The sequence below is a fragment of the Triticum urartu genome, chromosome 5 (genome assembly GCF_003073215.2).
Source record: "Triticum urartu cultivar G1812 chromosome 5, Tu2.1, whole genome shotgun sequence".
In the NCBI taxonomy this organism is placed as follows: Eukaryota; Viridiplantae; Streptophyta; class Magnoliopsida; order Poales; family Poaceae; genus Triticum; species Triticum urartu.
In genome coordinates this window covers 130,789,882-130,809,743 of record NC_053026.1, presented here as the reverse complement: position 1 = coordinate 130,809,743, position 19,862 = coordinate 130,789,882, and the positions used below count along the sequence as shown (strand labels likewise).

Sequence of the window (19,862 nt, the reverse complement as noted above, 5' to 3'; positions counted from 1 at the left end):
CCGTCATACCGGTGTTATGTTCCTTGATTTTGCGTTCCTTACACGGTTGGGTGTTATGGGGACCCCTTGACAGTTCGCTTTGAATAAAACTCCTCCAGCAAGGCCCAACCTTGCTTTTACCATTTGCCTCACCACCACCTACTTTTCCCTTGGGAGTCGCGCTCCCGAGGGTCATCTTTATTTTAACCCCCCCCCCCGGGCCAGTGCTTCTCTAAGTGTTGGTCCGAACCGAGCTGCCTGCGGGGCCACCTCGGGGAAACTCGAGGGCTGCTTTTACTCATAGCATGTCTCATCCGGTGTTGCCCTAAGAACGAGATACGTACGACTCCTATCGGGATTGTTGGCACATCGTGTGGCTTTGCTGGTCTTGTTTTACCATTGTCGAAATGTCTTGTAACCGGGATTCCGAGACTGATCGGGTCTTCCTAGGAGAAGGAATATCCTTCGTTGACCATGAGAGCTTGTGATGGGCTAAGTTGGGACACTCTTGCAGGGTTTTGAACTTTCGAAAGCCGTGCCCGCGGTTATGGGCAGATGGGAATTTGTTAATGTCCGGTTGTAGAGAACTTGACACTGAACTTAATTAAAATGAATCAACCGCGTGTGTAGCCGTGATGGTCTCTTTCCGGCGGAGATCGGGAAGTGAACATGGTTCTTGTGTTATGCTTGAACGTAAGTAATTTCAGGATCACTTCTTGATCACTTCTAGCTTCTCGACCGTTTCGTTGCTTCTCTTCTCGCTCTTATTTGCGTATGTTAGCCACCATATATGCTTAGTGCTTGTTGCAGCTCCACCTCACTACCCCTTTCCTATCCATAAGCTTAAATAGTCTTGATCGCGCAGATGAGAGATTGCTGAGTCCTCCTGACTCACAGATAGTTCCAAACAGTTGGAGGTGCCAATGATGACAGTGCATGTGACGTAACCGAGCTCAAGTGGGAGCTCGATGAAGATCTTGTTCATTGTGTTGTTTCGTTTCCTATTGATCAGTAGTGGAGCCCAGTTGGGATGATCGGGGATCTAGCATTTGGGGTTGTCTTCTTTTATTTTGGTTTCGTAGTCGGACCTTGATTGTACTCTGGATGTTGTATGAACTATTCATGTATTGTGTGAAGTGGCGATTGTAAGCCAACTATTTATCCCTTTCCTATTCAGTACATGGGATTGTGTGAAGATTACCCCTCTTGCGACAAACCTACCATGCGGCTATGCCTCTAAGTCGTGCCCCGACACGTGGGAGATATAGCCGCATTGTGATGTTACACTTTGGGCTGGAGTACTTGAGGAAAACCAACAAGGAAGACATTGAGAGGTTGTTGGCATTAAGTGAAGAAATAGGATGGCCTAGGAGGGTAGGATCAATTGACTGCATGCACTGGAGATGAAAGAATTGTCCTGCATGGTGGAAAGGTCAGCACAAAGGCCACTGCAACAATCCAACAATCATTCCTGACTCTTGACGCTATTGCATCAGAGGATCTATGGATTTGACATTCATTATTTGAATTGCATGGGCCTCATAATGACATGATGTGCCATCAAGATCACCACTGTTTGCTAGGATTGTTCTCGAAGAGGCTCGTCCTTACAACTACAAGGTCAATGGCCATGAGTACACGATGGGTTACTACCTTGCAAATGACATCTATCCTCCATGGGCCACATTTATCAAGACAATCTCACGTCCAAAAGGTGTCAAGAGTCGATAATGAAGGATGTAGAGAGAGCTTTCGATGTGCTTCAGAAGCGCTTTGCCATCCTTCGGGCCCTGCCGAGTATTGGAACCCCAAGGTTTTGTGGAAGATCATGACATGCTGCATCATCTTGCATAACATGGCGTCGAAGATGAGAGAGGCATGTCTAAGAACTATCTATACATCACCTATGTGAATCATGTTGAGCCGGAGCACGACATAAATAGGATACAAAGACTCCTCATGGCACATCACAGGATCGTGAACCAAGAAGTTCATCTCCAAGATGATTTTGTTGAGCACCATTGGCATTTCCATAGCACTTCGTAGTTGTGCTTTTGTCATGCTATTCACTTCATTGAACCCTTTTGTGTGTTTGAATTTGAATAATTTGGTTTGTACACTATGAATTTGTAATATTCATGAATTGTGTGAAGCTTAATTATTATGTTTGGATTTAATATTAGTTCAAATATTTAATATGTGTGCAAACTAAAATTGATTTTTTTTGGCAAAAACAAAATTTTACTCCAAGTTTAGGGGATCGGTTAGAAATGACCAATTTTTAAAAGAGTAAAAGTACTTCTCCAAATGATACTTGACCGTTTACTCCTCTTAAATTTAGGGGATTGGTTATAGTTGCTCTTAGCCCGTAATCCCCTGTAGTTGTAGCAAATCTCAGGTTGGATGGTCGGCTTCTCGCAAGCTATCCACGGACACGTCCTGATGCATCCACGAACATTGTGCAGCGTTGGAGTTTCCCTTAAGCTGCTAGTTAAGAAGTTTTGCCTGGTTTTGGTGATGGAGAGGCGATGATGATGACGTGGCTTCATCTCGCTCTAGTGTTTGTAGTCACTGTTAGGTGGTCTACAGACCTCCAAATAAAATAAATTAGTTGTAATCACATCAAATAAAAAAGTGGAAAATAAAAATAGATGAAAGTAGCAAAAGAATACAAAGTTTCGAACTCACAGCTTAATAGATAATTGTGCTAACCAGGACGATGCCACATTTTCTTTATTTCTTCAACTTTGTTGGTGTACATGAGTAAATTTTTTTTGCATATATCAAGGTTTGAGATTGCTTACCGGGTCTGCCACCCGGTAGAGTACATGGATATATATGTGCATTTTTACACCCACTAATAAATTATGGAAAAATTAAAAACATTCATATTTTCTCTACTGTCACGCTATTGTGTGACCTCATGATATATCATTACATGGTAGGAATATTTTCTGTAGTGTCATCATTGCATTTAATGACATTGATAATGTTATTTAGGAATGCAATTGTTTCCTTTTACTAGTGGGTGACTATATGGTAGGAATATATCACTTTCGGTTCTGGTGCTTCCTATCTCTACTCCTAAAGTCCTAGATGGTAGGCCGGTAACCGCGGTTTTTTTACCTCATCTCCCACCACCCCGTCCCACTCGATTTTTTTCCTCCCATTGAAAAACCAAACCCCACTAAAAACCCTAGGCCGCCAATATTTACTCCCAGAAAAGGGAGGCGGGTTGATTTGGTTGTCAAAAAAGGAATCACATTGATTTGGCTATCAAAAATAAAGAATCACCTTGATTAGGCTTCCAAAAACAAAGACGCGTTGATGTGGCTGCCAAAAAAAGCAGTCGCATTGATTTGGCTATCAAGAATAAAGAATCGACTTGATTAGGCTTTCAAAAACCAGGAACCAGGACGTGCCTTGATTTGGCTTCCAAAAAAAGAGGAGGCTCCTGTGACCACGCCGCCCCTCGGAACCTCAGGTGACGCCGCGCCTGCAAGGGCCACGCCAGACTCCCTACCACGGAGACGTCTTGAGGGAGCAAGCTTCGACTGCTGCGGCGGCCGCAGCGGCAACACCATCACCTGGTATGTCTTCCTGCCACGAGCCGGCCGCTGACCTTAGCCTACTTCTATCCGTGTCCTCCGTATCCGCTGTTGAACATAGTATGACTCTTTGGAGTTTGTACATCACATTCTTAGACAAATGCTTCAGCTAGGTAGCATTACATGCTTCACACAGGTAAATTTGGTGCCCCACATTTACTTGCCGTCCCTTGTCTATCTTTAACGCATTATCATCTTCACAACAAAGTAATGCATCCATCTAAGTACCATTGGTGATCTTGGCGGCCCAGTGGAGACTTCGCTGACATTGCTAAAGCTCTCATAGAAGTAGGCTAAGCTCAGCGGCATGTACAACCATGACCGCCGGATATAGTTTTGATGCCTGCAAAACTAAAACAATGGTACGCTGAAGATCTTTTAGTGCAGATTGAAACTCAGATAACAATCATGGAAGGAAATATAACTATCGTATCAGGAATAGTCACAATTAGTGATGTAGATGCAGACAGTACTCCAAGATGTTAACAGTACTGATAAACACAAATGTTCATATCAAATATACTCCCTCCGTTCCTAAATATATGTGTTTTAAGAGATTTCAATATAAATTACAGAGTGTAGGTTTAGCTAGAAAGAAGTATGGGATGTAATGCATCCTCTCGTTTTTATATAGACAGGACAGGAGCTAGCGATTAATCTTGGGGTTTAATAGTGCCCTGTCAACATGCTTTGTGATATCCAACTCTCTAGCGGGGAGAGTTTGGGGAGATCGGTCGGGATCCGTCGCCGCCGCCTCTGGTCGTCTTCCTCTGCAAACGACGCCGCCGCATCGCCTCTGTGCCTCATGCCGCCGTGTAGGAGAGTGGGAGGGGATTGAGATGGAGTTGGAGAGGCGGAGGGAGTGAGGAATGCCGGTGACTATGGTGAGAGTGGGGGTGACTTGAGGGTGACGCTGGGTAGGTGAATTTTTTGGGGGATTGTGTCACTCATGTTTATTAATATGATTTGTATATATTTATATGTAATTAGTGGTACCCAGCTTTTTATTGCAAATAAAAATGTGTTAGTCTCACTTTTTTAAATATATTTTATATGTTTATTTATATAATGTAGTATAAAATATTTTTATCAATTCCACTTTTGTTCATCAGAAATAATAAGTATTGGATTCCGATGTTTTTTTAGAAATATCATCTCACATAAGCACTTATGTAACGATGACGGACCAAACTAATACACCATGAGAAGAGGTGCATACCTAAACCTTCTTTATATGTATGTTATACAAAAGGTGCATTTTTATACTCCCTCCATTTCATAATGTAGTGCTTTCTCTATCCACGTGCTTCAACTTTGACCGTAAATTTAACTATCAAGACCGATTGCGGCGGGAGCGAAAATTATATCAGTGAATTCGTATTTGAAAGAAGTTTTCAATTATATAATTTTTTCTTCCACCGCAGTTGGTCTAGTTGGCTAAATTTATGGTCAAAGTTGGACCTCGGAAAGCGCGTGCGCACTATATTATGGAATGGAGGGAGTATGATTATTGTTGCAGAACATGGGAGAGACAGAGATGTATTCTGGCGATGTTTAAAAAGAATCCATCGACAAGGGTTTCGAGGCCACGTCGTTGGAAGGGGTTGAAAGTTTCTAAAGCCTTTTACAACATAATGATGTGCAAGCGCTGATAACAAATCAAGAAAAAACAAATACAAATGTCATCGCACAAGGTATTTTTTCAGTGTTATTATCCGTCCTTACTTTGTCATATTGTTTTTTGTGTTGAACTAGTTTGGCTCATTTTTGTATCACGACGGTAAACTATGTTTATACATCTAAATATATCACTAACATCGAGTCAACCATGTCTGCTCCCAAGAAAACCAACTTTGTGGACAGTAGAGATGCCTTATTATCAAACAATGAGTTGAAATGCCTTATGAAAGATGATATGATCTTGCACAATGGTGTAAGACCAATCGCATAACCTTTGTCCTTAATAATCGCAAGTGCGTGGGCTTCAACTATCATTCGATTGTGCGTGTGTTATATTGTCTCTACATGTAAAATCTAGCATGCATTATCTTTGTGTAATAACTCTAGCAAAGTATTTCAGAAGCCCGTGGCAACGCACGGGCATTCTACTATTTTTCTAAAACTTGCCAAATATGAATGTTGGGAGACCTATTTTTCTAAAACTTGCCAAATATGAGTGTTGGATGACCTATTACCTCGTTCAATCTAGACCCTTGGATCAGAAATAATGGTGGGTCCTTAATAGTTGGGACCATCTTAAAATTTGCCTTAATGTAATTGCTATGCTCAGTGGCCAGCATGACAGTGGCATCTAATCCCAGTCGGAGAGATAAGATCAATTTCCCCACCTTTCTTCCTTGCAATCTTTGTGAACACACTCGCTGCTGATAGGCATCCATGACCCAACTTTACCCGACCCATCATGATCACAAGACAAGGTTCCCGTCTCTGCCCCCCTTGCGTCGGCTTGAAAACTTCTTGGCGGGTCCCGATCCGATAGTGGAAGATTTCAAAAATTTCCGCCTTCAACCGGGCAGAAAAGCAAGCGGAGAGAAGACAGGCGACGCCTGGAATCCTCTTTCCTGCCATTTCTAATTGAGAAGAGAAGAATTCTTGCGGCTGACATGGCTTCGGGCTGCGCCAAGAGGAAGCATGGAGGGGAGGCGAGATGCCGGTGCAGATGCCGCCATGTCCACGTCCACTACCACCTGCCACGCAGGCGAGTCTCGCTCCTCCGGTGGTTGCCTCGCCCTCGCCTCTCGCTGCTCTCCTACCTCCTGGTTCCTCCTGTTCTCTCCTTCGCCCTGCTTGCCTTTGTGGTGTCGTTTCTCTGGTTCACCTTGCTCTATTTCGTCGCCTCGCTCTTGAGCAACGATGACGATCTCGAATCCGTCAAGAATGTCGGCATCGGCGGCCCTGCCAGCGACGTCGAAGACAGTGGGCAAGAGGGAAATTCAGAGGCGAAAGGGGAAGCTGTGAGGCATGCGGCGGAACACCTGACTGGTGATACTGCTACGGCTGACAATTCTTTCAGGAGACTCGAGATAAAAGAAGTTCGGGCTGATGGATTCTCTCAAGTACCTCGGACGAACGACGACAAACTGGTCGAAGATGTGAATATCTTTGAGACAAGCAGTGCCACCATGGCTGATTCAGAGGGATTTTCCGGATGGCGTCAGGTACAGGATGTGCCGGTCGATTGGTTTGTGGATGAACACGACATCAGAGTGGACAGCAGTAGCACACCAGATGATTTATTTCCATCTCTGTATTCCACTGATTCAGCTGAAATTCATGATTTTCCTGACATGGACGAACCGAGAGGGATGTCACCGGACTTCCTTGCTGAAAGCAAGCAAAATATGGTCGTGTCATCAAATACTTCGTGTCATCATCATGGTATTAGCGACGAATATGGTGAAGAATATCGTGACGATAGGAAGGAGTTATCAGCTTGTGGTACATATGAAATTATTGATTTCATTGACAAGCACGAAACAAGAGACCAGGCACCTGACGGTTCTTTTGTTGAAGATGAGGAAACCGGACAGTTTGAATCCTCAGATGAAGGGAGTACCCAAGAAAAAGATGCAAAGAGTGTACTTGAACTGGTTGTTGATAGCATAGCGACTCTGGAAGATTTTCGTGAAAAGCAAGAAGTACAAAACGTGCCCGAAGTTCTGATCACGGAGGCAAATGCAGAGCAGAGTGTTGGAGCTTCAAACGAAGGTCAGGATTCCAGCAGTGAGAAGGAAGCATCAATGGTGTCACTTCATTCTGTTTGTGAAGATGCAGCCTCCTCAGATGCTTCATCCCACCATTATTTGGTTTATGAAGATGACAAACAGGAAGAGGTTACCAAACACAGCACAGCAGAAGCAGAGGCACCCGATCCTGCATCTGCTGTAATTTGCAACATCTTTGAGAACCGTCAGACACCAAGAAATGAGGCATTTGATGGTTTCGAGAATGACGACGAAGCCAGAGAGGTGGCCTCACAGGAGAGTCTGGGAGATGAAGCTGATAAAATTAACGATGACTCTGCCTCGGAGGTGAGTCAAAAGAGCCTTTTGTTTAGTTTTCTTCATTAAGTAAGCTGTCGACTGAAATTTTCCCGGGTTCATGTTTCAGCTGGATTTGAAGGGAGTGCATTGTGGAGCGCCACTCCTCAGGAGGTCCCCATCACAATGGTGGAATTTATGTGGAGTCGTTGATGTGTTTGCTGGCTCGGGGGATTAAATGAAAGGTGATGCTATTCGTGGCTTCCTCTGGTCCACTCCGTTTGTCAGGCTTCCGTGTTTTGTAACTTCATAAAGTGTTTTCCTTGTCGATAAAGTCAAGACAGCTATGCTTGAATCAAGCTGCAGCGTTTTTTCCCTGAAAGAAATGTCTCAAACTAGGATAACATAGCGACATTTATTTTCATTGTGATGAATTGTTCTTTCTTTTTGCGGGTGATGATGAATTGTTCTTGCATTGTGAATTGTCATGACTGCCGAAATCTATGTGTGAATTGCTTGACCTATTCACTTAAAACAAACATACACTCCCTCCGTCTTAAAATAAGTATTTGTACTAAATCAAAGACACTTGAGTAACCCAACGCACCGACCCATTTCATACGTGTGTCCGTTGGGTCAAAACGGACACAAAAATCGGCCCAATGCGCCGACCCAAACGGACACGCGTCCGCTTTTTGTTCGCCTGCCGACCCATTTCCGGTCCAAATTTGAGCCTCATTTGCGTCGGCGCGGACACGAAACGGCCATCCCACCCCGCCGCCGCCGCCCAGTTCCGGTGCCCATGCCAGTAGTCCGCACCCACATACATCCCCCCGCGCACGTCACCGGCACCACTGCCTCGCCGTCGGGCCACCCCCCCCCCTCGATATCGACACGAGCACCTCCTTGGACCCGCACCCCCCGCGTCCCTGGCCAGCTCCTCCGACAACGCAGGCACGCTCGTCTGACGCCGCCACGCTAGCCGGATGCTGCCAGGGCAGCCACTGGTCCAGGGCAGGCGCGCGTCTCTTCGCGGGCCTGCTTCTTCGACGACGCCCGTAAGTTGTTCGACGGTTTGCCTGCAAGGTACAAATGGACTCTGCCGACGAGTTCTTTTCCATAATTTTATTTGCGACTCGGATGATTCTTCATCTGACGATGAGGAGATGGTGGCTGCTGTGTTCGTCGTCCATGACCACCTTAGTAATTAGCGGCCGTTGTTTCGAGGCTCGATCCCGGGGCACACTCCGGCGTTGAATCTCAACCGAGAGAGCGGTCATTTCCTTCTTTGGAATGACTACTTTGAGACACCCAACCCGCTCTTCAAACATCACCAATTCCGGCACCATTTCAGCATGGCTAGCCATCTTTTCAACCGTATTCGAGACGGGGTGGTCGGGTACGATAAGTATTTCGAGTGCAAGGAGGATGCCCTTGGAAAGATTGGATTCTCCTCTTATCAGAAATGCATCGCGGCTATTCAGACGCTTGCATACGGAGTTCCTGGTGATCTCATTGATAAGTACGCCTGTATGAGCGACTCCACGTGCCTAGAGTCCATGTACATGTTCTGCAAGGTTGTGATTGCAATTTTGGCACTGAGTACTTGAGAGAGCCAAACGCTACAAATACAGCCCGCTTGTTGGCGATGAAAGCCAGCAGGGGCTTCCCGAGGATGCTTGGTAGTATAGACTGTATGCACTGGGAGTGGAAGAACTGCCCTTCTGCTTGGCAGGGGCAATATAGGGGCCATGTCAAGGGTTGCACTGTCATACCTGAGGTCGTGGCCTCACAAGATCTCTGGATCTAGCACTCTTTCATCGGCATTGCCGAATTGCGCAATGATATCAACGTGCTTCAACGCTCTCCAGTGTTTGCAAGGCTTGCCGAAGGCAACTGCCCGCCGGTGAATGTTAACATCAACGGCCACAACTACAACAAAGGATACTACCTAGCTGACGGTATCTATCCTCAGTGGACAGCTATTGTGTGTTGGGGAACGCAGTAATTTCAAAAAAAATCCCACGCACATGCAAGATCATGGTGATGCATAGCAACGAGAGGGGAGAGTATCATCTATGTACCCTCATAGACCGTAAGCGGAAGCGTTATGACAACGCGGTTGATGTAGTTGTACGTCTTCATGATCGACCGATCTAGTACCGAAGATACGGCACCTCCGAGATCTGTACACGTTCGGCTCGGTGACGTCCCATGAACTCACGATCCAGTAGAGCTTAGAGGGAGAGCTTCGTCAGCACGACGGCGTGATGACGGTGATGATGTTGCTACCGAAACAGGGCTTCGCCTAAGCACCGCTACGATATTACCGAGGTGGATTATGGTGGAGGGGGGCACCGCACACGGCTAAAGATCAATGATCAACTTGTGTGTCTATGGGGTGCCCCCTCCCCCGTATATAAAGGAGTGGAGGAGGGGGAGGGGGGCGGCCTCTCTAGGCGCGCCCGGGAGTAGGACTCCCTTGCCCCTTCCCTTTGTTGGTTTTAGGAGAGAAGGAAGGAGGAGGAAGAAGGAAGGAAAGGGGGGCCCGGCTCCCCTCCCAATTCAGATTGGGCTTGGGGGGCCCTCCTTTGCTTCTTTCCCCTCTCTTCCACTAAGGCCCAATAAGGCCCATATACCTTCCGGGGGGTTCCGGTAACCTCCCAGTACTCCGGTATACTCCCAATTTCACCGGAACCATTCTGATGCCCAAACATAGACTTCCAATATATCGATCTTTACGTATCGACCATTTCGAGACTCCTCGTCATGTCCGTGATCAAATCCGGGACTCCAACTACCTTTGGTACATCAAAACACATAAACTCGTAATACCGATCGTCACCGAACGTTAAGCGTGCGGACCCTACGGGTTCGAGAACTATGTAGACATGACCGAGACATGTCTCCGGTCAATAACCAATAGCGGAACCTGGATGCTCAGATTGGTTCCTACATATTCTACGAAGATCTTTATCGGTCAAACCGCATAATGATATATGTTGTTCCCTTTGTCATCGGTATGTTATTTGCCTGAGATTCGATCGTCGGTATCTCAATACCTTGTTCAATCTCGTTACCGGCAAGTCTCTTTACTCATTCCGTAATGCTACATCCCGTAACTAACTCATTAGCTACATTGCTTGCAAGGCTTATAGTGATGTACATTACCGAGAGGGCCCAGAGATACCTCTCCGACAATCGGAGTGACAAATCCTAATCTTGATCCATGACAACTCAACAAATACCATCGGAGACACCTGTAGAGGACCTTTATAATCACCCAGTTACGTTGTGATGTTTGGTAGCACACAAAGTGTTCCTCCGGTATTCGGGAGTTGCATGATCTCATAGTCATAGGAACATGTATAGTTTTGGAGAAAGCAATAACAACAAACTAAACGATCATCGTGCTAAGCTAACGGATGGGTCAAGTCAATCACATCATTCTCTAATGATGTGATCCCGTTAATCAAATGACAACTCATGTCTATGGTTAGGAAACATAACCATCATTGATTCAACGAGCTAGTCAAGTAGAGGCAAACTAGTGACACTCTGTTTGTCTATGTATTCACACATGTACTAAGTTTCCGGTTAATACAATTCTAGCATGAATAATAAACATTTATCATGATATAAGGAAATATAAATAACAACTTTATTATTGCCTCTAGGGCATATTTCCTTCAGTCTCCCACTTGCACTAGAGTCAATAATCTAGTTCACATTGTCATGTGATTTAACGCTAATAGTTCACATCTTTATGTGAGTAGTTCACATCTTCATCTGACTAACACCCAAAGGGTTTACTAGAGTCGATAATCTAGTTCACATCGCTATGTGATTAACACCCAAAGAGTGATCATGTTTTGCTTGTGAGAGAAATTTAGTCAACGGGTCTGCCACATTCAGAGCCGTATGTATTTTGCAAATTTTCTATGTCTACGATGCTTTGCACGGAGCTACTCTATCTAATTGCTCCCACTTTCAATATGTATCTAGATCGAGACTTAGAGTCATCCAGATCGGTGTCAAAGCTTGCATTGACGTAACTCTTTACAACGAACTCTTTGCCACCTCCATAACCGAAAAACATTTCCTTATTCCACTAAGGATATTTTTGACCGTTGTCCAATGATCCACTCCTGGATCACTATTGTACCCTCTTGCCAAACTTATGGTGAGGTACACAATAGGTCTGGTACACGGCATATCATACTTTGTAGAACCTATGACTGAGGCATAGGGAATGACTTTTCATTCTCTTTATTTTTCTGTCGTGCTCGGGTTTTGAGTCTTTACTCAACTTCACACCTTGCAACACAGGCAAGAACTCCTTCTTTGACTGTTCCATTTTGAACTACTTCAAAATCTTATCAAGGTATGTACTCATTATAGATCTTGATGCTCAATATGTAAGTAGCTTCACCGAGGTCTTTCTTTGAAAAATTCCTTTCAAACATTCCTTTATGCTTTCCAGAAAATTCTACATTATTTTCGATCAACAATATGTCATTCACATATACTTATCAGAAATGTTGTAGTGCTCCCACTCACATTCTTGTAAATACGGGCTTCACCGCAAGTCTGTATAAAACCATATGCTTTGATCACTTTATCAAAGCATATATTCCAACTCTGAGATGCTTGCACCAGTCCATAGATGGATCGCTGGAGCTTTCTCACTTTGTTAGCACCTTCAAGATTGACAAAACCTTCTGGTTGCATCATATACAACTCTTCTTTCAGAAATCCATTAAGGAATGCGGTTTTGACATCCATTTGACACATTTCATAAAATGCAGCAACTGCTAACATGATTCGGACAGACTTTTAAGCATCGATACGAGTGAGAAAATCTCATCTTAGTCAACACCTTGATCTTGTCGAAAACATTTTGCGACAATTCGAGCTTTGTAGATAGTAACACTACTATCAGCGTACGTCTTCCTCTTGAAGATCCATTTATTCTCAATGACTCATCGATCATCCGGCAAGTCAATCAAAGTCCATACTTTGTTCTCATACATGGATCCCATCTCAGGTTTCATGGCCTCAAGCCATTTTGCGGAATCTGGGCTCATCATCGCTTCCTCATAGTTCATAGGTTCGTCATGGTCTAGTAACATGACTTCCAGAACAGGATTACCGTACCACTCTGGTGCAGACCGTACTCTGGTTGACCTACGAGGTTTGGTAGTAACTTGATGTGAACTTTCATGATCAACATCATTAGCTTCCTCACAAATTGGTGTAGGAATCACTGGAACTGATTTCTGTGATGAACTACTTTTGAATTCGGTAGAAGGTACAATTACCTCATCAAGTTCTACTTTCCTCCCACTCACTTCTTTTGAGAGAAACTCCTTCTCTAGAAAGGATCCATTCTTAGTAACAAAATATCTTGCCTTCGGATCTGTGATAGAAGGTGTACCTGTCGTGGTTCTAACTCTGACAGTGATGTAGGGGGGTGTGTATGGAGAGGCTAGATCTTAACTATGGAGGAGCTGTAAGCACACGAGGATTACGAGTTCAGGCCCTTCTCGGAGGAAGTAACAGCCCTACGTCTCGGTGCCCGGAGGCGGTCGATTGGATTATGCGTGTGTGAATAACAGGGGTGCGAACCCTTCATACTGAGGAGGGGGGTGGCTTATATAGAGTTCTCCGGCCCCCTCCTGCCCTCAGTAATGCAGGGTTTAAGGTACATTTAAGGTCGGGCGTTACTGGTAACGCCCCTAATAAAGTGCTATAATGACCATAAAGACTACTTAACAGCTGACCGTTTGCCTGCGGAGTGACTATAGGTCTCCTGGCGGTCGAGTGGTTGGCTTCATGGTCGAGTGATAGCTTCTTGGTCGAGTGTCTTGAACCCGTCGAGTGGGATACCTTCAAGTCGATTGAAAGGTGACTTCTTCTAGGGATGTCCTAGGGTAGGGCTCCTTGGACAGGTCCGTGCCCCTACCCTAGGTACATGGCTTCATCATTAGCCCCCGAATGGATCGAGGTTAGAGTGGGGAAAGAGTTGGAGATCTTTCCGACTGGTTCTTTGGGCTACGTGAGCGCCTCGTTTTGGGCCAACCGTCACGGATGACGTCATCAACCTCTTTCAGTCGCCTTGATCCATTCCAGGCCTTTCGTCGAGTGAATTTCTTTACGTGTGACATACCGAGTGTTGGCGCGAGCGGGGTCTTCTGTTTCAACAAGTTGTTCTGCGGCCCGCGGGTGTCGCGGGATTCGGATTTCGGGAAGCGTGCGGGACGGGAGCGGCCGCAGTAATCGGAAGCGATAAAGTGGAAGCTCCTCGATCCTCGCGTCACCTTTTTCGCCACGTACTGCGCGCGCGTCTGCTGCGGGATTTGACTGGATAGCCTGGGCCTACCAGTCAGCCACTCGGAAGCGGCCCCTTATAAGTTGCCGCTCGGGGTTTCCAAACAGTGCGCTTCCTTCTTCCTCTCTCCCTTCGCGAGTTCCTCCGCCGCCTCCGCTCTCACCCTAGCGCCGCAGGTCCGTGCAAGATTTGCCGGCGACGATGGCGAAGGACAAGACATCCGCCCTGGAGCGCGCGAAGAAGGCAGCGGCGCAGGGGAAAGGGAAGAGGTTCGCTCGGGGCGGATCCTCCTCAAGGTCTGCTCTGCCCCGAGGCTGGATCCAAGGCGATTGGATGCCGTCGGTGATCCGGCAAGAAGATCTTGACGACATGGTCGAGGGGGGGGGGTCATTCCCCACGAAGCTGCGCGTCTCCCGGGGAGAGAGATCGAACCTCAACCTCGCGACGGTGAGTGTGTGCTCCTAGCCACCCATGTCGACCGCAGGTTTTCTCTGCCGCCCCATCCTTTTTTCCGGAGCTTCCTGAACTTCTTCAGAGCGCAGCTTCACCACTTCACTCCCAACTCCATCGTATACCTCGCTGCTTTCATTTCCATGTGTGAGGGTTTCTTGGGTTGCCGCCCCCATTGGGGTCTCTTCAAGCACATCTTTACGTGACGTTCTCAATCGGTCAAGAAGGCCAAGTCAAGTGACGAAAGGACGCAGGTGATCCAGCTGTGCGGGGGCCTGGCGATCCAGACGAGGGGAAATAGTTGTTTTCCATCTATCACTTTCCCGGAGTCAGTCCATGGCTGGCAGGCGACCTGGTTCTATTGTCAAGACCAGGCGACCCCAGGACAGTCGACTGGTCTTCCCCCTTTCTCACTCGACCGAGCTGAAAAACCTGCTTCTTTGAAAGTGACGCCGGAGGAAAAGGCCCAAGTCAAAGTGCTGGCTGGTCGAGTGGTTGAGCTTGTCCATGAGGGCGTGACGGGTATGGATTTGCTGGAGGTCTTCCTCCGGAGGCGCATCCAACCGCTCCAGGCTCGTGACCACCCGATGTGGCTATACTCGGGTCTCGACGACACCACTCGGATCCACCCGGAGGAGGTCACTGATGAGATGCTGGAGGGGTGGTTGTCGAGCATCACAAGAAACAAGGACAACCCCCGAGGAGCCAGGAGGGTAATTCCACTCGACAACCCGTATGACGTGGACCAGGTATGTCTTTATGCTCCTGACTGAGATCTTGTTTTCTTCATTGGTCTTCTTTGAGTTGGTCGATTAACCTTTGTCTTGTTTGTTGTTTTTTTCAGGCGACTACTGAGATGTACTCGACGCCCAACGGGGCACAGGGGCCAACCGAGGAAGGGGAGGCAAGCGGAGGTGAGAGCGGAGACGATCAAGGCGAGTGGGAGTCCGACGGTGAAGGAGAGGGAGGCGACGACGTCGACTCCAGCGAAGAGGAGGAGGAGGAGGTTGAGCCCCCCCGCCCGGAGGGGCGATCCAAGCTCACACACGATCCAGCGCGGGAGCGTGGTAGGGCGACTGCTCCTGTTGGGCAGTCGTCGAAACGCCCTCGGACCTCTTCTCCTACGCCGACTGGAAAGGCTCCCAAGCACCCACGCGCGACGCCGTCCAAGCCGCCCAAGGCTCTGCCCAAGATGAAGATGGCCGTCCCCACCATTTCTGGGTAATAATAATAAAACTTGCTTTCTTTCGTCGACCGCGGACAGATCCTTGGTCGATTCATTGAGCCAACCGACTGATTTTCGAGATTTGCAGCGCTGCTACTTCTGAGATCTCCGCCAAGGACGACGACCAAGAGATGGAGGATGCTGTTACCTCCAACCTTGGTACGATTACTGACGTTCTGCTTTGAGTCGACTGAGCATTTATTGCAACTCTGGTCGATTGAATGTTTCCCTTGTAGCTCCTCCTCATGTTATCGACCTCCCGGATGACGACGACAACGAACCGCTGAGAGTGAGGAGGAACAAGAGGGCGTCGGCTGACAAGACCCCCCAATCCGCTCCGGCGTCTGAGGCCGTAGCTCGGGATGGTGGTGACATCACTCGAGCTTCTGTGACCTTTGCCATTCCTCTGACGAGTGTGCGCCCCTCGACGTCGACTGCGGATCCGTCTTCGCTTTTTGCCGCATACCCCGTCCCTGAGGACCAAGCGGCTGCTGCAAAAGAGGCTATATGCCAGGCGGGGATCATGATGGAGCAAGTGAAGGTGGCTCGGGAGGCCAGCCAAGTAGCTTACGACGCAAGTTTGGCTCTTCAGAGTAACGTCTAGGTCAGTCGACTCAACACTTGGTCTGTTCGCGATATGCTGTTTGAAGAACCTCTTTTCCGAAGATCTTTGTATTTGTACACCCACTGGGTGTGTTTTACAGTGGGGGCACGCTGAGTGCACCCACTGGGTGTAGTCCCCGAGACTACGGTGGACTGCTGGCAGTCGACTGTAGTCTTTATGTTGTGTTGCTGTAGCTGTATTTCTTCACTCGGTCTGGTCAGGCCATGTCGAGTGGGACTGTATCCGGTCGACTGTGGGCAGTCGACTTTTTTTTACAGTGGGGGCACGCTGAGTGCACCCACTGGGTGTAGTCCCCGAGACTACTGTCGAATGTTCTTGATTCGGCTGTAGTCTTAGAAACGTCATCATTGTCTCTTAGTCGCTCGGAAGCAACTTGTCTTGGACGTATGTCGACTGATTTTTCTTTTTACAGAAATCTTGCGAACTTGTAGCTCGCTATACTGAGCTGGAGAATCAGCAGATCCAGCTCAACCTTAACTTGAAGCTTGCTCAGGAGAATTTGAAGAAGGCGCAGGAAGAAGCAAAAGGTATGGCTGGTGAGGTTCTCCATTCTTGACGAGTGGCTTTTCTTTCTTGTCCATTCTTGATGTTGATTTCACTCGACGCACCGCAGATAAACTGGAGGAAGCTCTGAAGAAGAAGGATCAAGATCTTGCAGAGGCACAGAAGGAAGTCTTGAACAAAACGAGGCTTGCTGAAGAGAAAATGGCCTCGGTCGGAGCTCTTGAGCAGGAGAACTCCAGACTGAAAGCTGCTCTCGAGGTAGCCAATCAAGAGGTCAGCCGACTGAAGAACGACAACGTGGATCTGCATGACAAGGCAGGTGAGCTGGCGGGGAAGAGGAACGATCTGGAGGCTTATCTCGGTGGACTCGCCAAGAAGCTGTTCGTCGTGCTCGAAGGTAATTACTCTGCCCCGACTGTATTGCAGTTACCAAGTCTGTGTAGGGTCACTGTCTTATTCTTGAATCGTGTTTGCAGAATTCTGCCAGAACTTTGAAGAGGAGACCAGTCGAGTGGAGCCAGGCTTGGACTCTGCTAACTCCCTTGTGAAGGACGAGGCTGCAATGAACGTGCTCCGTCTGGAGTCTCGTATTGCCAGCGTGGTTGACTATCTTGCTCGACTGAAGGTTGCGATGTCGCGGATCGACACATCACTCTGGCCTGGGACGACGCTTCAGAACGACCTCGAGTCCCTGATGGCTCGACTTAATGAAGTCCCAGGTTGAGTGGAGGAATGGAAGAAATCTTCTGCTAGATGTGGTGCTGATGTCGCTCTGTCCCTGGTCCGTGTCCATTGCAAGGAGGCGCGAGAAGAAAAGCTGGCCGCCATCCAAGTTGCCAATACCAGGAAGCACAACTTTCAAGACTTCATGGAGACTTTCATTGCTGCTGCCACTCGTATTGCAGACGGGATCGACTTGGACGAGTTCGTCGCCCCTTCCAGTCCTCCTCCTGAGGAATGAAAAACTTTTATGCTTCACTTTAAATTTGCCTCGGAATGCCGAGTGGATTTGTAACCGTTAAACTCCGCCGAGCCGAGGGCTCGAGTACTTTGATCTGAGGTCTGGGACCTTTTAGGCTTTATCTGATCTTGATTTCTCATTGAATATCTTCATGATTTGATTCGTCGAGTGGAACTCGATCTTCACTCGGAATAACCTTGTATTTGCGGCGCAACTCTGAAGGAGAAGGTAGCAGTCGACTTGCGCCTCGTCGTCCTTGCGGATTGGGCTGTGTCCTGTACTTAGGCGAGCACTGGGCTGTAGCTAAGCCTCCGAGTGGGAGGTTTGCTCTCCACTCGGTAGGATTTTTAAACACTTAGGCGAGCACTGGGCTGCAGCTAAGCCCCCGAGTGGGAGGTTTGCTCACACTCGGTAGGATTTTTAAACACTTAGGCGAGCACTGGGCTGCAACTAAGCCCCCGAGTGGGAGGATTGCTCTCCGCTCGGTAGGATTTTTAAACACTTAGGCGAGCGCTGGGCTGCAGCTAAGCCCCCAAGTGGGAGGTTTGCTCTCCACTCGGTAGGATTTTTCAAACTTAGGCGAGTGCGTGACTGCAGCTAAGTCTCTAAGTGGGAGAACTTAGGCGAGTACTGGACTGCAGCTAAGCCCCCGAGTGGGAGGTTTGCTCTCCACTCGGTAGGATTTTTCAAACTTAGGCGAGTGCGTGACTGCAGCTAAGTCTCTAAGTGGGAGAACTTAGGCGAGTACTGGACTGCAGCTAAGCCCCCGAGTGGGAGGATTGCTCTCCACTCGGTAGGATTTTTAAACACTTAGGCGAGCGCTGGGCTGCAGCTAAGCCCCCAAGTGGGAGGTTTGCTCTCCACTCGGTAGGATTTTTCAAACTTAGGCGAGTGCCTGACTGCAGCTAAGTCTCTAAGTGGGAGAACTTAGGCGAGTACTGGACTGCAGCTAAGCCCTCGAGTGGGAGGATTGCTCTCCACTCGGTAGGGTTTTTAAACACTTAGGCGAGCGCCTGACTGCAGCTAAGTCTCTAAGTGGGAGAACTTAGTCGAGTACTGGACTGCAGCTAAGCCCCCGAGTGGGAGGTTTGCTCTCCACTCGGTAGGATTTTTTCAAACTTAGGTGAGTGCCTGACTGCAGCTAAGTCTCTAAGTGGGAGAACTTAGGCGAGTACTGGACTGCAGCTAAGCCCCCAAGTGGGAGTCTGGCTCTCCACTCGGTAGGATTTTTGAACACTTAGGCAAGCACTGGGCTGCAGCTAAGCCCCCGAGTGGGAGTCTGGCTCTCCACTCGGTAGGATTTTTCAAACTTAGGCGAAACAGATTCGCAGCTAAGTCACCCACTGGGGGATTTCGTATGCAAACAAAAGTGACAACAATTATTGGAACACTCTTGTCTTTGATAAAAATGTACTGCAGAAATTTTTTTTTATTACATCTCGTCCGAGTGAGAATTCAAGTGTAAAAGGGGCGGAGCAGTTCCGCATTCCAAGCTCGTGGCTCGTCGATCTGGCGATCAACATTGTAGAGGTGATACGCTCCATTGTGGAGGACTCTGGTGACGATGAAGGGTCCTTCCCAAGTAGGAGCAAGCTTGTGTGGTTTCTGTTGATCCACTCGGAGGACCAAATCTCCTTCTTGGAAGGCTCGACTCTTCACATTCCTGGCGTGGAATCGACGCAAGTCTTGCTGGTAAATGGTCGATCTGACCATGGCCATCTCCCTCTCTTCTTCTAGGAGGTCGACTGCGTCTTGCCGGGCTTGTTCTGCTTCATCTTCGGTATAAAGTTCGACTCGGGGTGCGTTGTGAAGAAGATCACTCGGCAGAACTGCTTCGGCTCCATAAACCAGAAAGAATGGAGTTCTTCCAATCGACTGGTTCGGGGTGGTCCTTAATCCCCACAGAACTGACGGAAGCTCGTCGACCCAAGCGCCTGCCACGTGCTTGAGATCACGCATCAGTCGAGGCTTTAGTCCTTTGAGAATCAGACCATTTGCTCTCTCGGCTTGCCCATTCGACTAGGGATGGGTGACCGATGCGTAGTCGACTCGCGCGCCTTGAGAGGCGCAAAAAGCTCTGAACTTGTCCGAATCAAAGTTTGACCCATTGTCAGTGATGATGCTATGCGGGACTCCATATCTGAACGTTAGCCCTCTGACGAAGCTGATAGCAGTGCA

General features: G+C 47.8%; 1 protein-coding gene across 1 annotated transcript; it reads left to right on the top strand.

The window, feature by feature from the left end:
• Positions 1-4,711: 4,711 nt before the first annotated feature.
• On the top strand, positions 4,712-8,045 carry LOC125508179. The gene is made up of 2 exons (XM_048672786.1): positions 4,712-7,639; positions 7,719-8,045. Exons 1-2 carry the CDS (start codon positions 6,212-6,214, stop codon positions 7,824-7,826), a joined length of 1,536 nt encoding a protein of 511 aa, XP_048528743.1. The 5' UTR covers positions 4,712-6,211; the 3' UTR covers positions 7,827-8,045.
• Positions 8,046-19,862: the final 11,817 nt, after the last annotated feature.